Source organism: Carassius auratus, chromosome 26, assembly GCF_003368295.1.
Source record: "Carassius auratus strain Wakin chromosome 26, ASM336829v1, whole genome shotgun sequence".
Classification (NCBI taxonomy): Eukaryota; Metazoa; Chordata; class Actinopteri; order Cypriniformes; family Cyprinidae; genus Carassius; species Carassius auratus.
Window position 1 is genome coordinate 17,770,093 of NC_039268.1, and position 20,513 is coordinate 17,790,605.

The window sequence follows — 20,513 nt, forward strand, 5'->3', positions numbered from 1 at the left end:
TTTCTTTATTAAGATTCCTCAGATGGTTTCCCAGAGATTTTAACATGAATTTCAAAGAAACAAACATACTCCCGATTAATAATGGTGTTATGCTTAAATTTAGGGCTGGTAATTGGAAAGTTGCTGGTTCGATCTCCACAAGAAATGAACAGTGAGCCATCACCATTGTGCATTTGAGCCAGTCATTTAACTTAAGTGGGGTTGTTTGTTGCTTTGGATAAAAGTGTCTCCTGAATGACTCTTTACTTACTAATGAAGACACATACAGTAAGTGCATAAAGAAGACTGGAAGGTAAATTAGAGTCAACACGTCTGGGACTACAACAAAAGGTCCTTTTGTACATTTATGGGGTGTATTTGCAACATGGAGTATACTGTTACAGCTTTTTTTTGTACCTGCTATAGATGCGCCTCTCTCTGTCCAGTCCCTTGGCACCATCCTTGAGTTTAGAGAAGCAGCTGATGCACTGACGGAAGCAGAGTCTGATGTGAGACTGGGAGGAGTGGATCTGAAGAAGAAGATCCTACTGCATCCCTTAACATCACAATAATACCATTACTACGGCTGTACCTGTCTGGAGACAAAAACACCCCTGTGTACTTTCTTGGTAATGTTAAAATATGTGCACTGACAACTTTCTGTCCTTATTTACCGACCTAGGTGCCTTTCCAAACTCAAATACAGAGAGTACCTTTGAGTATTCCATGATGTTTGTTGTGTGACTCCTCCCCAAATTCTTAAGAGCTCCGCCCCCATCATAACATGGATTTAAAAAAGAAAAGAGACGAGCACTGACATCATCAATAACCTCACACAGCTGGAAAAAATGTTTAGGTGGAGATGAGCTTGTTGTGCTGGGATTATTTAAGGTAACTCAGGAATTTTATTTAGTGAATTTGTCATTTTACCTAGTTATATTCAGTGAATTCCTTTGAGAAACAGTCATGTATTTGCAGAAGTCCTGTAAGGCATCATGTTTTATTTTTGTCATATAAAATATATTTTAGTTACATAGTGCTTTTTATAATGGGTTTTTTTCTTACAGTGGAATGATTTAGTTGTTTTGGAACATTTAAAATGATTTTTGATTGAGCCATAAGATTTTTTTGTTTTAATAATTGTTGATATAAATTTGTTACCAATTATTTAAAAAAAAAAGAATTATATATTATTTATCATGTTTTTCAGTAATCTTGTCAAAAACAGGAAAACAAGCTTTCTCGTATAGAGCAGAGTGGTTTGCAAATTTGATCAAATTATTTTAACAGAATCTGTGTAAATAATTGATTAATTTAACATTTATATAATAGCTAAAGATTTTAAAGCATTAAAACATCATTATGAATGTTAATTAAATTATTTTAAAGAATACGTTGAAATGGATTCGTTCAAAATTCCGTCATAACTAAAAATTTATTTGAAAGCATTAAAATATCACTATAAATGTGAACACTAAAAAGTGAAGATGGTCCCTGTACATCTCTGCTGATTCACAGTACTCAAGGAGAGTAGATTCATAAAGTGCCCAGCATGGCACAGGTGGATTTAGTCATAGCTCTGGAGTCTATAACTTATGAAGGAAAAAATAAAAGCACGCAGTTGGGATGGGTGGGAAGCTATTTACCAGTATGATGGTGATTGTGAGTGAGGGGGAGCAGTGTGTGACATGGGAAAAGTGCACTCACCTACAGGGTTAGACTCTCTATACAGATCAGAATCCATCACATCTGAACTTACACATCCAAAATGATTAAATCTCAGCCAAATTAGACGCACAATAGAAAATTTCTCAAATTAGTCAAATTTACATTTTATGACACCTACAGTAAATTATGTATTGTCTTTTATAGGTTTTATGTTATCGGTTGTGGAATCAAACCATTAAGTACTAATTTGAGGTAGGTTTAGCCAACTTTGTGAGTATTTCCCTTTTATTTACACATTTATTACTATTACTCCACTAGGTAAGAAATATATATATGTATAATCTAAGCCCCTGGAACACACTACAAACACGACAATCTTATGATGCATTGTTGTCTGTCATAATTAAACAGTTTTGGAGACACTGGCTCTAAAAACTGTTGTTTTGTTGACATTCTTGTTTTAACGGACATTAATATAAAACAATACTGCGAAAAGTTTACTGTCACGCTTTTATAATCCTATTATATATTTGTTATTCAACATTCCCAGGCATTTTCTTAATTTAATTTCACGTGTTGGTATTCGATGTTTATAATTCTGAAAATTGAACTTAAAATAATTTAAACTGAAACTGACATGGTTTCCAGAGAGAAAAGGTTTTGTTGACTAAAACATAAAGTCTGTAAAAATAAACTGTTAAAAGGTTTTGATGAGCACTAGCCTACTGAATTCACATTATTCTGTGTTGTTATCATCATTCAGGTTGGATCTCAGTCTTATGTAGTAGTTTTTTACTCTTTCACTCCTAAAAGTGATAATCAATTTATTATCCAGAGCTATGAATTGACATCATTGCCTACAAAAGACTCTCCTGCCTGATTTATAACAAGTTATGACATCCTCACTTTCCTGCATAACCTACTGCATGCTGTCATAATCAGGTTTTAATGACAATCTTTCTGCATGGAAGACCCTTTTCCTGAAAATAAAGTAATAGGCTGGGTGTGAGAAAGATTACGTGACCTCTTAAACAGATTAGGTTCTGTAAACCCCTAAATCCTTTAATTGGGGAAAACGCTTAGACACGTGTGGATCAGATACACATACTAGTGCTTGACAAGCACTTTGATCTACAGTAATGGACAGAACTCTAGGCCTGTCTTTTCAATCTTAAATTGCAATGTATACACAACACCAAACCCTTTATTGCAGTCAGCTATGTAGGGATTGTGTATTTTATCATCATTTGTCCCACAAAAGATGGTTTAACTAATGTGACTAAGATTATTAGATTATTATAACCCTAACAATCTTACAGTCCAGCAAGACTGCAACTACTGCAGTGAATGTTTACATCTCAGTCCGTTATGCAACTCTAAGCTGCACGTGTTAGGCTTACCTTCTTCAGAGGATCCGCACATCATGCCTTTGCCAAGCCCCTTTCCCAGCACCCTATAAAGAGCTAAACTATTCCTTCATGCTATTTCTGCAGTGGCTGTGTCTGAGGAAAGAAGTGGATGTTGGGGGCTCTGGAAATAACAGGTAGCCCTAAACATGCAAAAGATCAAGACCCTTTTCTGTCGCGCTACACCTCCAAAACCGAATTCTTGTCCTACGTGCTGCTCTATCTGGTGAAGATGCCTTTCCCGCCTGTGACAAGACCACGGAGTCTTCCTAGCTCAGGCAAAGAGAAACTTTCAGGACCGTCACCTGTCATTCTGGTCAAGACCGTGGAACAAAGAAGTTCTGTGAAGGAACGGTGCAAGAAAGCCACACCACACAAAAGTAAGCTACCTACCAGTCGAGCCCCTTCTGGCTTGAGGATAGAGGGTAAAAGCACTTGGATTATGACTTCAAGACCCACTGATCCTTTGGGTTCCTCGACACCAACTTCTTCGAAAAGTACTTCTGGCAATAGTACCTCTACAACCAATTTGGCAACAACCTCAGTGAAATCCTCAAGCAAGGAGACGTTTCCGGTTTCAGCAACAAACATTCCCACAAGCTCTTTTAGTCCACAGGCTTCATCAGGATCAGGCCATGGACTGAATAGTGAATCTAACTTCTCTCTCAACTTGACTCCTGAGGCCACCTTGCTCCTGCAGAAACGTAGCCGTGAGAAGCAGCTCCGTGCCATCCGCGGCAACATAACAGCACAACACCAGAAAGACCGTCTGTCTGCCAAGCCAGGTTCTCGATCCAACATTCCACTTTTGAAGATCTCTCTTCTAAACGAGCATCACCGATACGATGACGTGGAATATGAGGAAGATGAAGAGAGTGTGGATCAGAGCGTTCTGCTGAAATGTTCTGAGTGGCTACGAGGGGTCAAGAACGCTTCTGGAGCTACAGTCCTGGGTAGAGTGGACAAAATCAGCTAGAAGAGCATTTAACAGATCGGACACTGCGTGACCTTTTACTTGTGCTGACTTGAGAAAGGTGGTAGTTTTGAGTAGTGGTCGACTGATATGCGTCCTGCAGTGGCTGATGTCCATCCCAGCAACTGAAGAGCTGGGTGCCTTATAGCTGATTTTTACTTGGTTTGAATTGCAGAAAATGGGATGTACATATAATTGCAACACCTACTGTAAACAATTTGAATGTCCAATGTTTACATTTCACAATGAAAATTTGTTGTCAAGGCTACTGGTATATTTTAGACTGGACTAAAATAAAATGTACTGTTAATGGACAGAATTATTGGCCAAAGCCATGTTCATAGGTTTGATTCCCAGCGAATGCATGAACTAAAACTAAAATGCATTGCTTGAATGCAATTTAAATCCTATTTGTCAAATGCATTATGTCATGAAGTCACTGGTCTGGCTAACATCTCAGTCTATCACCATTCTTGTGGACACATTGTGCATTACAGGGACTTTGCTGTTACTATAAGTGGCTTAAGGGACATGATTTAGACAGACTTAGCAACTAAAAACATCGCTCACTCGTAGCACTTCTTGATCTCATTAACAGAGAGTTGCTTTCACTTGTAAACAAACAGCAAACACTACGGTTTCTACTACTGAATCAATCCCAAGTAGACATGACAGGAAGTAGAGCTCTCCAACATGTTCCCTCTTGCAAGTTGCTTTAGATTACATTTACTAAAATATGAAAAACAGTAACATTTTGCAATATTATTACAATAAAAATCTTTTAAACACTATTTTAAAATACAATTTATTCCTATGATGGATCGATTCAATAAAATCTGGTAGTTTATGTACCGAACTGTTGTAAAAGTTACTGTTTAAATGCTACAACTACAATTCAATTAAAAAAACTATAAAATGTAACTTTTTGGCAAACACACTGACTTGATTATGACATTTAAATAACATTTATGGATGTTATCAAGTGACTGCAAAATGTAAAACAACAAGTGGTCTCGTGATAACATCACAGCATTAATTCTGTAGTTAATTTTCTCTGGCAAAGACTAGAAATTGCTATTTGAAGCCAAATGGGCAGTTTGCATGTATTTTACATAGATATACAGTGAGTTAAACATCCCTCCCATTACATCTCATGACGCAGAGAGATCATTTGATTAACAAAGAAGTCTGAATGCAGCATAGCCTCAAAAATAGGTGTGTATCTTAATCTCATTTGTGTAAACCAGAAATTTACAAAAGGGAAAAAACTAAACACCCTCCTCTTAAGTGGAACAAAGCATTCAAACTCAACCACTTTGCTGAAGGACTCCTGACAATCTACTTAACTTTGCACGGTAGGCCAATTGTATATTTTAAATACAATTATTTTATATTGAAATTAAAATTACGTAGCTATCATTTAGACATAATTCATCTCTGAGACTTGCACGTAACATTAAAAGAAACATGATCAATGGTATTACAGATGGATGAGCTAGATGAGACTCAGCTGAAGAATCATGTGGACAGTCTGAAGCAGCAGCTACAGTTTAACAGAGAGAAAACATCTGTCACGATTCCAGAGTGAGTTTCAAACCTACAAATCTACTGCTTTGGTTTGTTTCAAAACAGTGATTTCCAACTAGGAGTCTGTAAACCTTAAACAATTGTCATAAAATAGTGAAGAAATAAAAAAAATAGGTACAAAAAAATTATAATTATCTATCTTTTTTAATGCACACTTCATTATTTTAATTTATATAGATGGTATTCACATATAAAATATAAGCATCATGTATAAAAATCTGAATACATCTGCTCGGAAAATATCAAAAGTATATTATATAAGTATATTTTTGTGTGTGTGTTAAGTTCTATACTCCTGCTATACATTTATTTCCAGGTTAACTAAATGGATCGAGGAGAAAATGAACGAGGATCCATTTCTGAATCCAGATGTACTGAAGGACAACCCGTGGGTGGAGTCAAGTAAATGTGTGATAATATAGCGCAGGAGCTGTCACTCATCACTATGGCAGCAGGAGTGACTCCGCCCACAGTCATGGTTACACTGCCCAACTTTGACTAGGACAGACAAACATGCTAATTTAAATCTGCTTTCTTGTTTACGCTTATCATGCCATGACATTGTGAAAAAAATAATAAAAACTCTTGTTATTTAGTGAAAACGTGTATTTATAAAAGTGTAAGAACTATACAAGGACACAATAAAAAACAACAACAAAAAGAGGAACCGGTGCTTTTTCTTTTTCACATATTGTAGATCTGTAGGTTTGTTTTTTAACTTTACAGTACAAGGTTCAGAAAATTTGGGGTTTTTCATGTATTGATTTAAGTGGTAAATGAACATGGGCTTCATTCACTTTCTTGACCATTTCACTTTAAAGTAACTCCCGAATGTAAACGTTTCTGCGCACTGTATTTGACACACCTTCATTTAAATAAAACCATATGTCAATGTCACCCACGGCTTTACCAATATGCACCACTCCAGCTCCTTTGCCATCTTCACCTGCAGGAAGGTGAGATCAGTTAATTTTTAGCATTCGGGTTACAGAAGACTTGTATTTTGATCTATTGCATAAAAGTATGAAAAGCATCTATCTATATCTATATCTATATCTATATCTATATATTAGTGCTGGGCAACGATTAAATGTTTTAATCATGATTAATCAAATTGTTATGCACAAAAATAATAATGCATTCAGAAAAGTAGTGTATTGTGCCTACTGCTATATGAACAAAAGTGTAATAACATTTGGTTCACAAACAATTTAACAAGTAAAGTGATTTTTACAGTAGTGTTTCTTTTACATAGTAGTAGTTAAAATATTTATTGTAACCTAAATCTCAACTAATAACATTAATGTAATTAAATTATTTAATTATTATATATAATTAAATAATTATATATAAATTATTCATATACTATTTATCACTGACAGTGGTTTGTGAATGCTGATTCTTAGCCTTTGATCGGGAGCATCCCCTCCTGTGACCCATGATTTGTCTGTATGTTTATTCAGAGCCAGTGAGCAATGGACTTTCATAATAATGAAAAATTAAAATGAAATAATTGTTGGAGTTAATCAATTAATGCATTATATATATATATATATATATATATATATATATATATATATATATATATATATATATATATATATATATATATATATATATATATATATATTGTTGGAGTTAATCAATTAATGCATTATATATATATATATATATATATATATATATATATATATAGATATAGATATAGATATAGATATAAAAACACAAACAACAACAACACACTTGGGTACAATGGCTAGACCAAAGAAATCCAATTCAGGCTATAAACATGGAAAGGATAAATAAACAAGTCATCACGTGTGAGCACTTCGACCCTGATCCACTATTAACCCAATTAATCTTGGATTATTATGAAGCATAAGTCAAGCAGTATGAGGATAATCATATAACCTGGTGGCACAGAATCACTGTAAAATGGATAAAGGGGAGAATTTACTAAATACTTCAGAGCAAAAACAATTGGCATTTAAATTAGGTTACAAATAATAAACTAAACTAGTAATGCAATATGTAAATATTATTGTTTTTTTGGCTCATTTGCAATCACTTTTTTTATTGAATGACAGTATTTCATTTAAAGGTGGACTGCACTTAAGGAAAATAAATTTGGGATTTTTATAGGAGTATAGGAGGTTTAAGGACAGATGTAAAGGATTTAAGATGGTTTAATATAGATGTTTTACCCTGCTTTTCCACAGTCTATTCTCCAGCCTCTGCTGATGGTTCCTGCTGGTCTGTTTCTTCACTTCTGCACTTTATTAACTGCCTCTGCCTGAACACACAGAACAAATACTTTGCAATCTGCACATTCCCGTTTATTAAAACATGATTATCTACAGCTCTGCACATTGTACATTGTATAGTTGTAACCTTTATTAGGGGTTAACATCTATCTAAGTAAGTATACATGACAATATATAAAGGATTAAATATATGAAATGTTTTTCACTGCTGTCTAGTGTCCATACTAGATGAAGTCAAGATACAGTTATATTATAGAGGTCTGTCAGTTCAACACCACAAAAAAGTACAACTGTAGTTAAGACAAAACAGTAAACATTTCCAAAGTCATGATATTTCAGTCAAACTGAAAATTATCAAAGTGCATGTAAAAGTACAGTTTACACTACAAATGAATGGTGAAACAAGTGTCTGTGACACACACACAACTACAACCATACAAAATAATAATAAAAAAAAACACATACTTGAAAGCAAAGCATCAAACTTTCAGAAAAAAAAAACTCCTATAACCGATTTAATTGTCTTTTTAAAAGTGCATATTTGTGCACAGGCTGTGTGTGTGTGTGTGTGTGTGTGTGTGTGTGTGTGTGTGTGTGTGTGTGTGTGTGAATTTGACCTTGTGGGTTTCTTTCTGCTGGGCTTTCTCCACCCTCCTCATCCTCTCCAGTTCTGTCTCCTTGGCAATCAGCTGCTTCACCTGATAAGTTAACTGTCTCCACGAAGGCAAACCCGGAAAATGCACCACATCTTCTACACTATTGTGGAAACACACACAGGTCATTTAATGTACGACAAGTCCATGAAAACAGCTAAATATAATGACAGCATAAACGTTTGCATAACATTTTATTATACTCCAAAGAGAACCCAAACAAGGGAATCTAACGAGGAGGGATATAAATGAAGATGAGATGGTTAAAGAGTGGAAAGCGGGTGACCTCAATAATCCGTCTTACTCAGAAGGTGAAACACTCTTCCAGGAATAGAAGTAAATTAAACAATATGTGCAATACACACAAGCAGATGAAAATCCAAACGCAGGATTAGTTGTGCGGGGTATTCCTGGTCACGTACACAAAGTCATTTCTCTAGGACAGTTGGAGAATGTTCTGTGGAGCAGTATGGAGCAGTTCACAAGTTTGTTTTCACACTAAAATAAATTAATTCTTCCATTTCGAGAGAACAGGACAGCAATGAAAGGTTGGCAGATACTTCAATATATCTATGCTGCTGATATGACATTGCATCTCACATGAAAACAAAAGAAGACTTCACATATATATATATATATATATATATATATATATATATATATATATATATATATATATATATATATATATATATATATATATATATAAATGCTTGCTGTGTATTAATTACAAAAGTGAGATGTGATTGTTTCTTCCCTTCAGGCCTGCTCTTGGTTAACAATGCTGAACCATTTCTCCTCAATGCAATGGAAATGCAGTTAGCTTTCACTGTCATTCAACATTTGGCATGGGAATTGTACAATCCTCAGTCTGTCTTGTTATTTTCCAGTGGCATGGCTTCAGTGTGGTTACTCAGCACTTGTTGAAGCAGAGCTCGATAAGAGATGGCAGGAAGATACAGGAAGGCATAAACAAGCAGAAGCAGCAACAGGGCGACCAGCAGAGGAATCCCCCAATCCGAAGTGACCAGCGTCTCCTCGCAGCGGGCCTGCAGGAACGACTGCTGCATCATTCTACAGCACCAAGCACAGAGAGAACACAAACACACGTGTATATCAGTAAGAAACTTCAGAAACATGTTATATTTGCCCTATCTAATCTAAACTAGTAGGGTTAGATATATTTCAGTTCAATATTATCAACATACAATTAACCGGCTTATTCATTTGGTTCATTCAGTTTGATTCACTTTCAAAAAAGCTGTTATTTTGAACTGTCTGTTTCAACACAAAACACTGATTCTGGGATCAGAACAACAACAACAAAAAAAACGCTGATAGAAACCTCTACAGCAAAGAATTAAGTAAATATTACTCTTTGTTACATAAAATTACATTTTGTGTATTTTATGTGAAAACACTAGAGTTTTAAACTAAAAACAGTAAGAAATGAACAGTAAAGAAATTAATTTGTTTATTCAGAAAGGATGCATTGACTGCATTAAGAATCCTGAAAAAGTGCATCATGGTTTCCACAAAATGTTAAACAACACAATGTCATGTCACACTGAAGATTGGAGTAATGGCTGCTGAGAATTCAGCAGGAATTAGGCTAATAAAATTTGAAAATATATCGAAATAGAAAACTAATACTATTTTCCAATAGTACTATTTTTACTGCATAAATACATGCAGCCTTGGTGGGCATAAGAGACTTTTTGAACAGTAGTGGATGTATGCATCTGCATTTCATTAGACATTAGCCATTTCAGAATCGACCATTACTAGGTTAGTCTGTTTTACAGAAATACAAACATTGAAAAACTTGAATGCTCAATGAATAAGAGGTAAACGTACAGGATGAACAGAGATGCTCTTCTTCTGTTCTAGCTTGAACTCACCGTCTGAAAACCAATCCAATGGCCCAAAGTGTTCCCTTGGTTATCTTCTCACTCCAGGTTTTTATCCACCTTTAGCTCCACCAAGAAGACTTTTAAAGGGTTAGCAGCAAGTGCTCCACACATGACTGTCAAAGCTTGTTTGTGAACACTGTCAGCATCACTCCCCTCAATCATTGTGAGTGCTAGGACACGGTAAGCCACAGAGAGGATTGTAGGTCTTTGTAAATATTTAAGTGATGAGCATGTGCATCCATGCAATGAGGCAAGTAACACAAAACCTCCAAGTTCTCATCTGAGAGAATCGCCAAAGTGAAACAGTGGACGAAGAATAATAAAAATGGGGAAGAGTAGGGGAGGGAGAGACAATAATCTGGAGATGCAGCTTAATCTCTCATAAATCGTGATGAACACGTAAACAGATGCAGAATCTCTGTGTGTGTTATTGTGTATTCTTGTGATGAAGTCTGAGATGCATAACTTAAGTGCCAACAGAACAATATGTCTGTAGATCAGGGTAAAGTTGTTTGTGTATGTGCATGTACTCACGGCTCCAGAACAAGTGTACTGTCCCTCTACTGTGCGGTCCTGTCTATAAGTCAGGTTGAAGTTGATCATGGTGTCAATCAAATCATAGAGCTGCTGCTTCTCCCTAGTGCTGTAAAGCTGAGGATTGACCTGTAAGAAAAACATCACTATCCACCACAATCCACCAAGAATGAAATTAATTGTAAAACTAAAATATACAGTAAAAATGGTAATATTGTGAAATTTTATTTCATTTTAAAATAACCTTTTTCTGTTACATTACTCCAGTCTTCAGTGTCACATGATTTTTCAGAAATCATTCTAATATACTGCAATCTGTTGCTCAAGTTGAAAACAGTATTTTTGGAAACAAATGGAAACATTTTGTAACATTATAAATGTCTTGATCACGTCAATTTCATGTGTTCTTGCTTAATTTATTTTATTGTTTGTTTGTTTGTTTTTCAAAAAGAAAATAAAAACAAATCTGAATCCAAACTTTTGAGAAGCTGAGTACCTTACAAGCAATCATAATCATAGTTAGCCACATTCTTGTTCTTTTACGCTGCAGACTTCAAAATCACTCACCGGCTTCAGTTTGGGGGAGATGAGCTCCAGGAGAAGGCTGAGGATGTCCAAACAGAGACTGCTCATAGAAATTCGGCTCTGTATAGCGGGTGGGATGTCATTCAACATGGCAAGAAGGGCATTCCTGGAGTGCTGACTTTGGTGAAAGCCTAAAAATGAATTTATATTAATTCATATGACATTTATTACCACTTTCCTTTCACAATAAAAATGATAAATGTTAAGAGTTTATTATCATTATATAAAGATGTCATCCTATCTGATATCAGCTAACCCTGACACACAAAATCATTTATCCTGTTAGAGTGTTTCTGATTGGCTAGTTATCTGAATGTGCTTTAAAATTGGCCCATTTTTTTCTTCTTAACTTTCTTTTCTTCCTAGAACACTTGAGATGACTGACTATCTTCAAAGGGCTCGACTTTGGTACATGATGGAAACTTGCAAAGTGGCTCAAATCAACAATTTTACTGCTGCAATTGACTGTAGCGCCTTTTACATAAAGGAGTTCATAAGCATATTTGTATTTTCTGCCATATCAAAAAAATTGGTATTGAAAACTGCAGTCAACACCAATCATGGTACATATGATATGCAATTTGTTTTAGCACTGCTGATGTGTTATCTGGCGTGCCCAATAACAGAGATAACACGTCAGCAGCCTCGAACGTCAACAGCGCCACTGAACGCATTCACAACAGACCAGGAAAAGAAGACCATTGTCTTCGCAATTTTTATTTTTGGACAAATTTATTTTCGGTGTTTCAACAAATTCTAACTGACCCTCTGATGTCACATGGACTACTTTGATGATGTTTTTCTTACCTTTCTGGACATGGACAGTATATTGTTCACACAGTTTCAATGGAGGGACTGAGAGCTCTCCGACTAAATCTAAAATATCTTAAACTGCGTTCCAAAGATAAAAGGAGGTCTTACGGGTTTGGAACGGGTTTTTTTTTTTAAGAAATTAACACTTTTATACAACACTGATGCATTAAGTTGAGCAAAAGTTACAATAAAAGCATATAATATTGCAAAAAAATGCTAAAAAATTAATTTCTATTCATCATAGAATCCTGAAAAAGACTTCTTATGGTTTCCACAAAAATATTATGTTTTCAACACTGATAATAATAAATGTTAGGCATACTTAAGCAAAATCAGCATACTGTAATGATTTCTGAAGGATCATGTAACAAAGATCAAGACTGGAGTAATTCAGCTTTGCCATCACATTAATAAATTACATATTAAAATATACTAAAATAGAAAAGTTATTTAAAATTGTAATAGTCTTGGTGAGCATAAAAGACTTTCAAAACCAATAAATAAAAATCTCACTGACATCAAATTTTTGAATGATAGTGTAGCTCTGAATTATTGTTTTATTACATGAGAATCCCCTGTAATGCACTTATTCAGAGATTCCTCCTCCTCACACACTGGAGGTGAGATGCTCTCAGGACACGGTTTATTTACTGATTTTCTCAATGGCACATCACCGGACACAATGGCTTCCTCAAACGTCTGTGGAATCGGCTTCTTACTGCCTACACTTGAAGGATGTTCGCCTACATACATACAGAAACATTCATTCATACGTTCAAAATTAACAAGCTGTTTTAATTATGTTATTATTACACTATAATAATTTTCCAACAATGTTTAGTAAATATATATAGATATGCATATACATACATATGTATATATATAATTTGATCTTAGTTCGTAATACGTGTGTGTGTTGACCCAAATAATAAGAGTGTTGACACCCAATAATAGAATATGACAATGTGTAGTTTTGTGTCATATTCATCTTTAAACATATTTACAGATTTATTGACTCCACAGCAAGCAGAGCAATTTTGTCTTTACTGTTTCAATACTTATGTATATATATATATATTTTTATTTTATTTATACTTATATTCATATTTATATGTAGGCTACACACCCACACACACACACAAATGTTGCAAAATGTATCTCAAGACAATATCATGAATCCTTTTCTGAGACTAAAAAAGAGCAATTGCATTCAGATATTTTATTCTTCAGTGAATACCGTGGTACTACTATGGTATTTAAGACATGACACACACACACAAATGCGAGGTAAACTTTATTAAAACACTTTTATGAGGAGCAGTCGGTGGTTATACCATTAGACAGAGACTTAAGATCGATATTAACTCAAACTTACGTTTCATTTCAGCCATGACTTCCTAGTTTCTCAAAATAATCTTCAATCCCGTACATTTCATCATATTCGTCCATGTTTGCGGTCTCTTGAATGTTTTAACAGGAAATGTACATTTGACCTGACATACGAATAAACAAGCAGTAGAGCGCACATCAACAACAGAATTTTTCGCGGAATATATATTTGTATGTAAATGTACTTCCGGTTCCATTGTAAGACCTACATCCACGCGATAAAAGTCCTGTATGGACATGGTCAATTAAATAAACAAAGGAAAATACAACAATTTAACATTTATATTAGAAAATTGCTTGCTTGAAAACTCTATAATCAGCCTTTTCTGAACTGTCCTTTTCCAATGTATTATAATTGCAAATTTACAATAGATAAAATAATGTAATTTCCTTACTACTGTATGCACTAAACCAATTATATGCGTGCATGGTAAACAGCATTTAATTAAACTTTTAATCAAATATGCCATTCCCTCGTTTCCCTTGCTTCTAATTTAATCTAAATTGCAGACAGAATGAGGGGGCGGGTTTTATGTAAATAAGACAAACAGAATTATCCAATCATTCCGCTGGAACGCAACTGTTTTGCATATGTCCCAGAACGCTCACATTTAAGGGGAGTAAACCCTCCTAAACATTTTGTTTTTATTATTTTAAATGTACTCCAGATTTTCCCTATACCGCTCTACGATATAAAAAAACTTGTTATATAATTAATTTGTTGTCTAAGCTTTTTGCTACCATCGTGTGCTTTAATAGCCAATATCTGATCTATATATTCTGGCATGTTCCTCTAGAGATTTGTGTTGTTTGAAATAACACATATACTAAAATTGGATCGATACAGAGAAGATTAGCATGGTCCCTTGCGCAAAGATGACACGCATAATCGTGAAGCGTATCCAATCTTTTGCGATTTGCCACATATTCTTTTTCACAAGTGCTTGCAGTCGTTTCTAATCCTTAATTAAATTAACTAAAGTCCGTTCAAGTAACTGCTGTAGTCGTTGATATTACAGCGAATACAAAAAACAATAATTAGGAGATACACATCTATCTACAACTTGTTGCAAAGACAACCGCTCACATATTTTTAATACACATATATAGGCTATATTTTATACACACAAACACACATTTATGTAGATCTTTTTAAACTGTATTAGTGGGTTATCGTTTAGTGGGCTTGATGTTAAAAATGTTGCACAAGAGGGCAGCAGAGCTCATGGTATGTAATTATAATTTGTATGGAAAGCCTTTTTGACATTTATTCTTTAAGCTGTACTAGTATCTTTTTCCAAGTTACTAGTACGTATTTTTTAGATACTAGTATCTTTTCCATTAAGTACTAGTACTTATTCATTAGGTACTAGTGCTTATTCTTTCGGTACTAGTGCTTATTCTTTAGGCACTAGTGTCTTTTGTAAAGTTACTAGTACTTAATCATTAGATACTAGTGCTTAATCATGAGATACTAGTACTTATTCATTATATACTAGTGCTTATTTATTAGGTACTAGTACTTATTCATTATATACTAGTGCTTATTTATTAGGTACTAGTATTTATTAATTAGATACTAGTAATTATTGATTAAATACTAGTACTTATTTATTAGATACTAGTATTTATTTATTAGGCACTAGTACTTATTCATTAGATACTAGTACTTAATTCAATAGTGACTAGTAACTTTTATATTGTTACTAGTAACAAATTTAAATTTTTTGCTATTGACTTCTATGGGGATCTGTCATTGAGATATCAACTATTGAGTTTTGACTAGTATGTATTCCACTAGTGACTAGTACTTAATTTTTATGTACTAGTAGTTATTCATTAGGTACTAGTGTGTATTTTTTAGATACTAGTACTCATTCATTAGATACTATTACTTATTAAATAGACACTAGTACTTATTCATTAGATACTAGTACTTATTATTAGATACTAGTTCTTATCAATTAGATACTAGTACTTATTTTTTAGATACTAGTACTTATTAATTAGGTACTAGTGCTTATTTATTAAAAACTAGTTCTCATTCATTAGATACTAGTACCTAATAAAATAAATACTAGTACTTATTTAATAGACACTAGTACACATTTATTATATACTAGTACTTATTCTAAATGTTACTAGTATGATTTTTTATTTTACTAGTAATTTTTTTTGTTGAACTCTACTGTAGCCATTTGGACTAGTCATAACATAAGACGAGTGAAAAGGCAGATCTGACTAGTAAGATAAGAATAGTTACTAGTAGTGATTAAAAAAGGTACTAGTGTCTAAAGAATAAGAACTGGTACCTAATGAATAACTACTAGTATCTATTAAATAAGAACTAGTATCTAATGAATAAGTACCAGTATCTAAAACATAAGTTCTAGTATCTAATGAATACTTACTAGTTATATTTAAATAGATACTAGATACAATTGCAATAATTACTAGTCAGAAATTAAAAGATGATATCAAAAACAGAATAACTCCGAGTCCCTGTTCGTTTGGAGATATCTTCAACCTCATTAAGAACTAGTAAGAATGCATTTGGAGATATCTTCATTTAAACAGATCATTACATAAACATGATTACCTCTCCACCGTCCAATCAGAGTCCACATGGTAATACAACACGCAGAATAAATTTGCATTAGGATTGCGTTTTAAACTTTATTCTCATAAAAATACGCGCGATGGTTTGAAGAGCAGAGATAAAAGCATATATTGTCACAGTAATTGTTTATTTTCATCAAGTTTCATCAGTAAAACGTCTATCTGAATGTTATTCAGCTACATCTACAGTGAAAGCTGAGTTTCCTGGAACTTCATCAGTGAGTCTCACTTGTAGAGTTTCTGCGCGAGGGCGCCCTCCGGCGACGAGTATGAATTAAAAATAAATTCATTGAGTACTCATTATTGCTTGCAAAATCCTAATTTGAGTAAAAATAGCTAAAATAATTAAGAACTTTGAGGTAAAAAAATTGCAATTCCTTATGTTCTACTATAGAAGTGTGCATTTTTTTGCAGCTATATTTATATTTAGTCTTGTATAGGCTTCTCAGTTTTGTATATTATAGTGAAATAGTGTTATTACAAAAGTAATGTTCCTTATTTTGTTTAGTGTTTTTATTTAGAATTAATAACCATAACCATTATTAGTTTTATTGATGTATATATATATATATATATATATATATATATATATATATATATATATATATATATATATATATATATATATATATATATATATATATATATATATATATATTTACTAAAAAATAAAAAAAACATTGGGCAAAATTGTGCAGCCCTTCAAGTACAGCAAACCTGGTGTTTTATTATTATAATTTTTTATTTATACCTTTTGGCCTTCTTTTCAAATAAAGAAAATGTTTGTCTGAAAACCACAAGGTTTGGATTTTGTCACGCTGTCTAGTCTCTGTTTCCCTGGGTGTCCACTAGTGGGCTCACTTCCCCTTAGGCACTTCACCGTAGGCACTAGAATTCCTCTAGTCTGGTCCTGTCTTCACAGTAATTGCACTCCACGAATTGTCACAGATTTTGGGTGCCCTGTACAGAATATTAATGTAAAAACATTCAGTGTCTGCAGCACCAGTGCTACAGTCATGCCCAAAAATATGGACAGCTTTGGTATATATGATGATAAAGAAGGCTGTGAAAATTAATCTGCATTGTTAATCCTTTTGATCTTTTATCAAAAAAATTCTAAAAATTCTAACCTTTCATTGAATAATAAGAATTTAAAATGGGGGGAAATATTATTATAAAAAAATATTTTTCTCTAATGCACATTGGCCAAAATTAAGGACACCCTTTTATTGAATTATTCTTTAAACCTCCATTTGCCAGTTTAACAGCTCTACATTTTCTCCTATAATGCCTGATGAGATTAGAGAACACCTGACAAGAGATCAGAGACCATTCCTTCATCCAGAATCACTCCAGACCCTTCAGATTCCCAGCTTCTCCTCTTCAGTTCACTCCTCTCATTTTCTGTAGGGTTCAGGTCAGAGGACTGGAAAAGGCTATAGAAGAAGCTTGGTTTTGTGCTCAGTGACCCATTATTGTGTTGTTTTTGAGGTTTGTGTTTGATTGTGATCCAAACATGGTCATTATAAGATTTCTAACAGAGTCAGTCACTTTTTGGTTTTTTATCTGTTGGTATTTGATATAATCAAAGATGCCATGTATCTAAACAAGATGTCCAGGACCTCCAGCAGAAATATAGGCACACAACATCAAAAATAGAGCAGTATATTTCATTGTACATATGGTTTACTTTTTATCTCTGTGTTCACCAAACCCATCTTGAGTGTTTGCAGCTAAAAAGCTATTTTTTTAGTTTCATCTGACCATAGAAGCCAGTCCCATTTGAAGTTCCAGTCATGTCTGATAAATTAATATGTTTTAGTTTGTTTTTGGATGAGCTAGGATAATTTTTATTGTAACCATCCCAAACAACATGTGGTGATGTAGGTGCTGTTTGACAATTTTTTTAAAGGTTTTCTGAGCCCGAGACTCAACTATTTTCTGCAATAACAGCTGTGATCCCTGGAGAGTCTTTAGCCACTCAAACTGACCTCCTCACCATGCATTAGGATGATAAAGACACACATCTTCCATCTTCTCTTCCAGACAGTTTTGTAACATTTTCTGTTGATTGGAAATTCTTAATTATTGCCCTGATGTTGGAAATGGGGATTTTCACTGCTCTAGCTCATTTGTTAGTCACATCTTGCAGTCACTTTCTAATTTGTGAAGCTCAATCATCTTTTGCTGCACATCAGAAATATATTCTTTGGTTTTTCTCATTGTGATGGATGATTAAGGGCATTTGGGCTTTGTTTTCCCTCTTTTTATATTTATGTGAAACAGGAAGCAATGGCTGGATAATTTCATGTTCATAATCACTCTGGAGTGCTCAAAATTGTGAATATGACTGGGAATATATACTTTAGAGTTATTTTACTCATAAGAATTTCTAAGGGTGTTCTTAATTGTGGCCAATGTGTATTGTAGAAAAAACATTTATATCATAATGATATTTCCCCCATTTTAAATTATTATTATCCAAAGAAAGGTTAGATTTTTGTGAATTTTTAAAATAAAAGATCAAAAAGATTAACAATGCAGATTAATTTTCACAGGCTTCTTTGATCATGTTTACCAAGGGTGTCCATATTTTTGGGCAAGACTGTATATGAAAAAAAAAAAATTAACATACAGCTTGTGTATCATATTTATTGTTTTTACTGGAGGAAAAATAGGAAAATAACAGCTAATACAATTGGTGTCGTATCTCCATCCTGCCAGCAGAGGTCACTCAAAGACCATCAAACACATTAGGCTACTATATTTATGAAATTACAGTTAAAAACTGACAAAAATACGTTTTCAATGTGCTTGTGTAAAAAAATAATTGTTTCTTTTCTATTTGGTTTTCTAAAAAGAAGTACATCCATCTCCTTGTTTCTGTTTCCTGATTAATCTCTCTCCTATATGTTGTTGGCTCATTAATATTCAACATACAATTACCATACTGGGCAGAAATGCAAATTTAAAAAGTACTAGTATCTATTAAGTTCAGGATATCTCTGGTCTAAAAAGTCACTAGTAACTAAAAAATAAGTACTAGTTCTATTTTTTGTTAACACGGGTAGTTTAATTAAATACTAGTCACTATTGGAATAAGTACTAGTATCTAATGATTAAGTACTAGTATCTAATGAATAAGTACTAGTAACTTTACAAAAGACACTAGTACCTAGAGAATAAGCACTAGTACCTAAAGAATTAGCACTAGTAGTTAACGAATAAGCACTAGTACCTAATGAATAAGTACTAGTACTTAATGGAAAAGATACTAGTGTCTAAAAAATAAGTACTAGTAACATGAAAAAAAGATACTAGTACAGCTTTTAGAATAAATGTTAAAAAGGCTTTCCATATAATTTGAGGTTATGCCACACTTTATTAAAACACATTTAATTGTTTTAAATGTTCTCCATGGTTTAATTACATAATTTGTTGGCCATAATAATGGTATTTTGTTACCTTGTACATCCTTGATGTTTAGTTTAGTTTTATATATTTATGTATTTGTATCGATCTATTTATTTTTCACAGAGCTCAAATGTATGTATGTATCTGCAAAGAAGTTACATTCACTTAAGTTACATTCACATGCTTTCTATTTTTTTAATTATATCTTATTGCATTCTTTGTGTGTGTGTGTGTGCGCGCGCGCGCGTGTGTGTGTGTGTATATATATATATATATATATATATGCCAGTGTACTGCATTAGGCTAACCTAGACTTGTCAATTGCACTTACATATTGTTGCTCTTTTGTTAGTTTGATCGTTTCTATTGTCCTCTTTTGTAAGTCGCTTTTGATAAAAGCGTTTGTTAAATGACTAAATGTAAATGTTAGGAGACAGCTACCTCAGATTACATTAGTTTAAGTTGGTTTGTAGAATGTAGAGTTCTTATTCTTTAAATAACTATGTTGAGAAAACGACTGAACATAAAAAGTCATACATGTTTGATTCAGTATGTAATTCTTTCTTAATTTTAATGAAGTAATAAAACATTACTTGTTCCGATGGCACTTAAACTAAAGTAGCTAAAGTAAAAAATTATTTTGCCTACTTAAGCAGAGAGAATATTCTATGTTAAATGTAAAAGAAGAAAAAAGACAGAGCGGGCTGTTGTCATCA

General features: G+C 33.6%; 3 protein-coding genes and 1 non-coding gene across 6 annotated transcripts; 3 read left to right on the forward strand and 1 right to left on the reverse strand.

Annotated features, from left to right (window-relative positions):
- Nucleotides 1-2,909: 2,909 nt before the first annotated feature.
- On the forward strand, nucleotides 2,910-4,704 carry LOC113044803 (proline-rich protein 18). The gene has a single exon (XM_026204974.1). It carries the CDS (start codon nucleotides 3,166-3,168, stop codon nucleotides 4,027-4,029), a length of 864 nt encoding a protein of 287 aa, XP_026060759.1. The 5' UTR covers nucleotides 2,910-3,165; the 3' UTR covers nucleotides 4,030-4,704.
- Nucleotides 4,705-5,180: 476 nt separating this feature from the next.
- Nucleotides 5,181-6,063, forward strand: gng13a (guanine nucleotide binding protein (G protein), gamma 13a). The gene is made up of 3 exons (XM_026204601.1): nucleotides 5,181-5,381; nucleotides 5,513-5,610; nucleotides 5,930-6,063. Exons 2-3 carry the CDS (start codon nucleotides 5,513-5,515, stop codon nucleotides 6,033-6,035), a joined length of 204 nt encoding a protein of 67 aa, XP_026060386.1. The 5' UTR covers nucleotides 5,181-5,381; the 3' UTR covers nucleotides 6,036-6,063.
- Nucleotides 6,064-6,428: 365 nt separating this feature from the next.
- On the reverse strand, nucleotides 6,429-13,948 carry LOC113044524 (chromosome transmission fidelity protein 18 homolog). Of its 3 annotated transcripts, XM_026204599.1 has the most exons (7): nucleotides 13,751-13,948; nucleotides 13,050-13,118; nucleotides 11,545-11,693; nucleotides 10,978-11,106; nucleotides 8,495-8,633; nucleotides 7,818-7,906; nucleotides 6,429-6,559 (listed from the first exon to the last, which is right to left on the reverse strand). In XM_026204599.1, the coding sequence occupies exons 1-6, from the start codon at nucleotides 13,764-13,766 to the stop codon at nucleotides 7,893-7,895; spliced, it is 516 nt and encodes a 171-aa protein (XP_026060384.1). In that variant the 5' UTR covers nucleotides 13,767-13,948; the 3' UTR covers nucleotides 6,429-6,559; nucleotides 7,818-7,892. The 3 variants fall into 3 exon arrangements, with proteins under 3 accessions (XP_026060384.1, XP_026060382.1, XP_026060383.1); XM_026204597.1 differs by lacking the exons at nucleotides 6,429-6,559; nucleotides 7,818-7,906; nucleotides 8,495-8,633 and adding an exon at nucleotides 9,227-9,604 and having other exon boundaries at nucleotides 10,432-11,106; XM_026204598.1 differs by lacking the exons at nucleotides 6,429-6,559; nucleotides 7,818-7,906; nucleotides 8,495-8,633; nucleotides 11,545-11,693 and adding an exon at nucleotides 9,227-9,604 and having other exon boundaries at nucleotides 10,432-11,106; nucleotides 12,940-13,118.
- Nucleotides 13,949-14,567: 619 nt separating this feature from the next.
- LOC113044827 (U6 spliceosomal RNA) lies at nucleotides 14,568-14,675 on the forward strand. The gene has a single exon (XR_003275933.1). It is a non-coding gene; the product is annotated as a U6 spliceosomal RNA (small nuclear RNA).
- The last annotated feature ends 5,838 nt before the right edge of the window (nucleotides 14,676-20,513 follow it).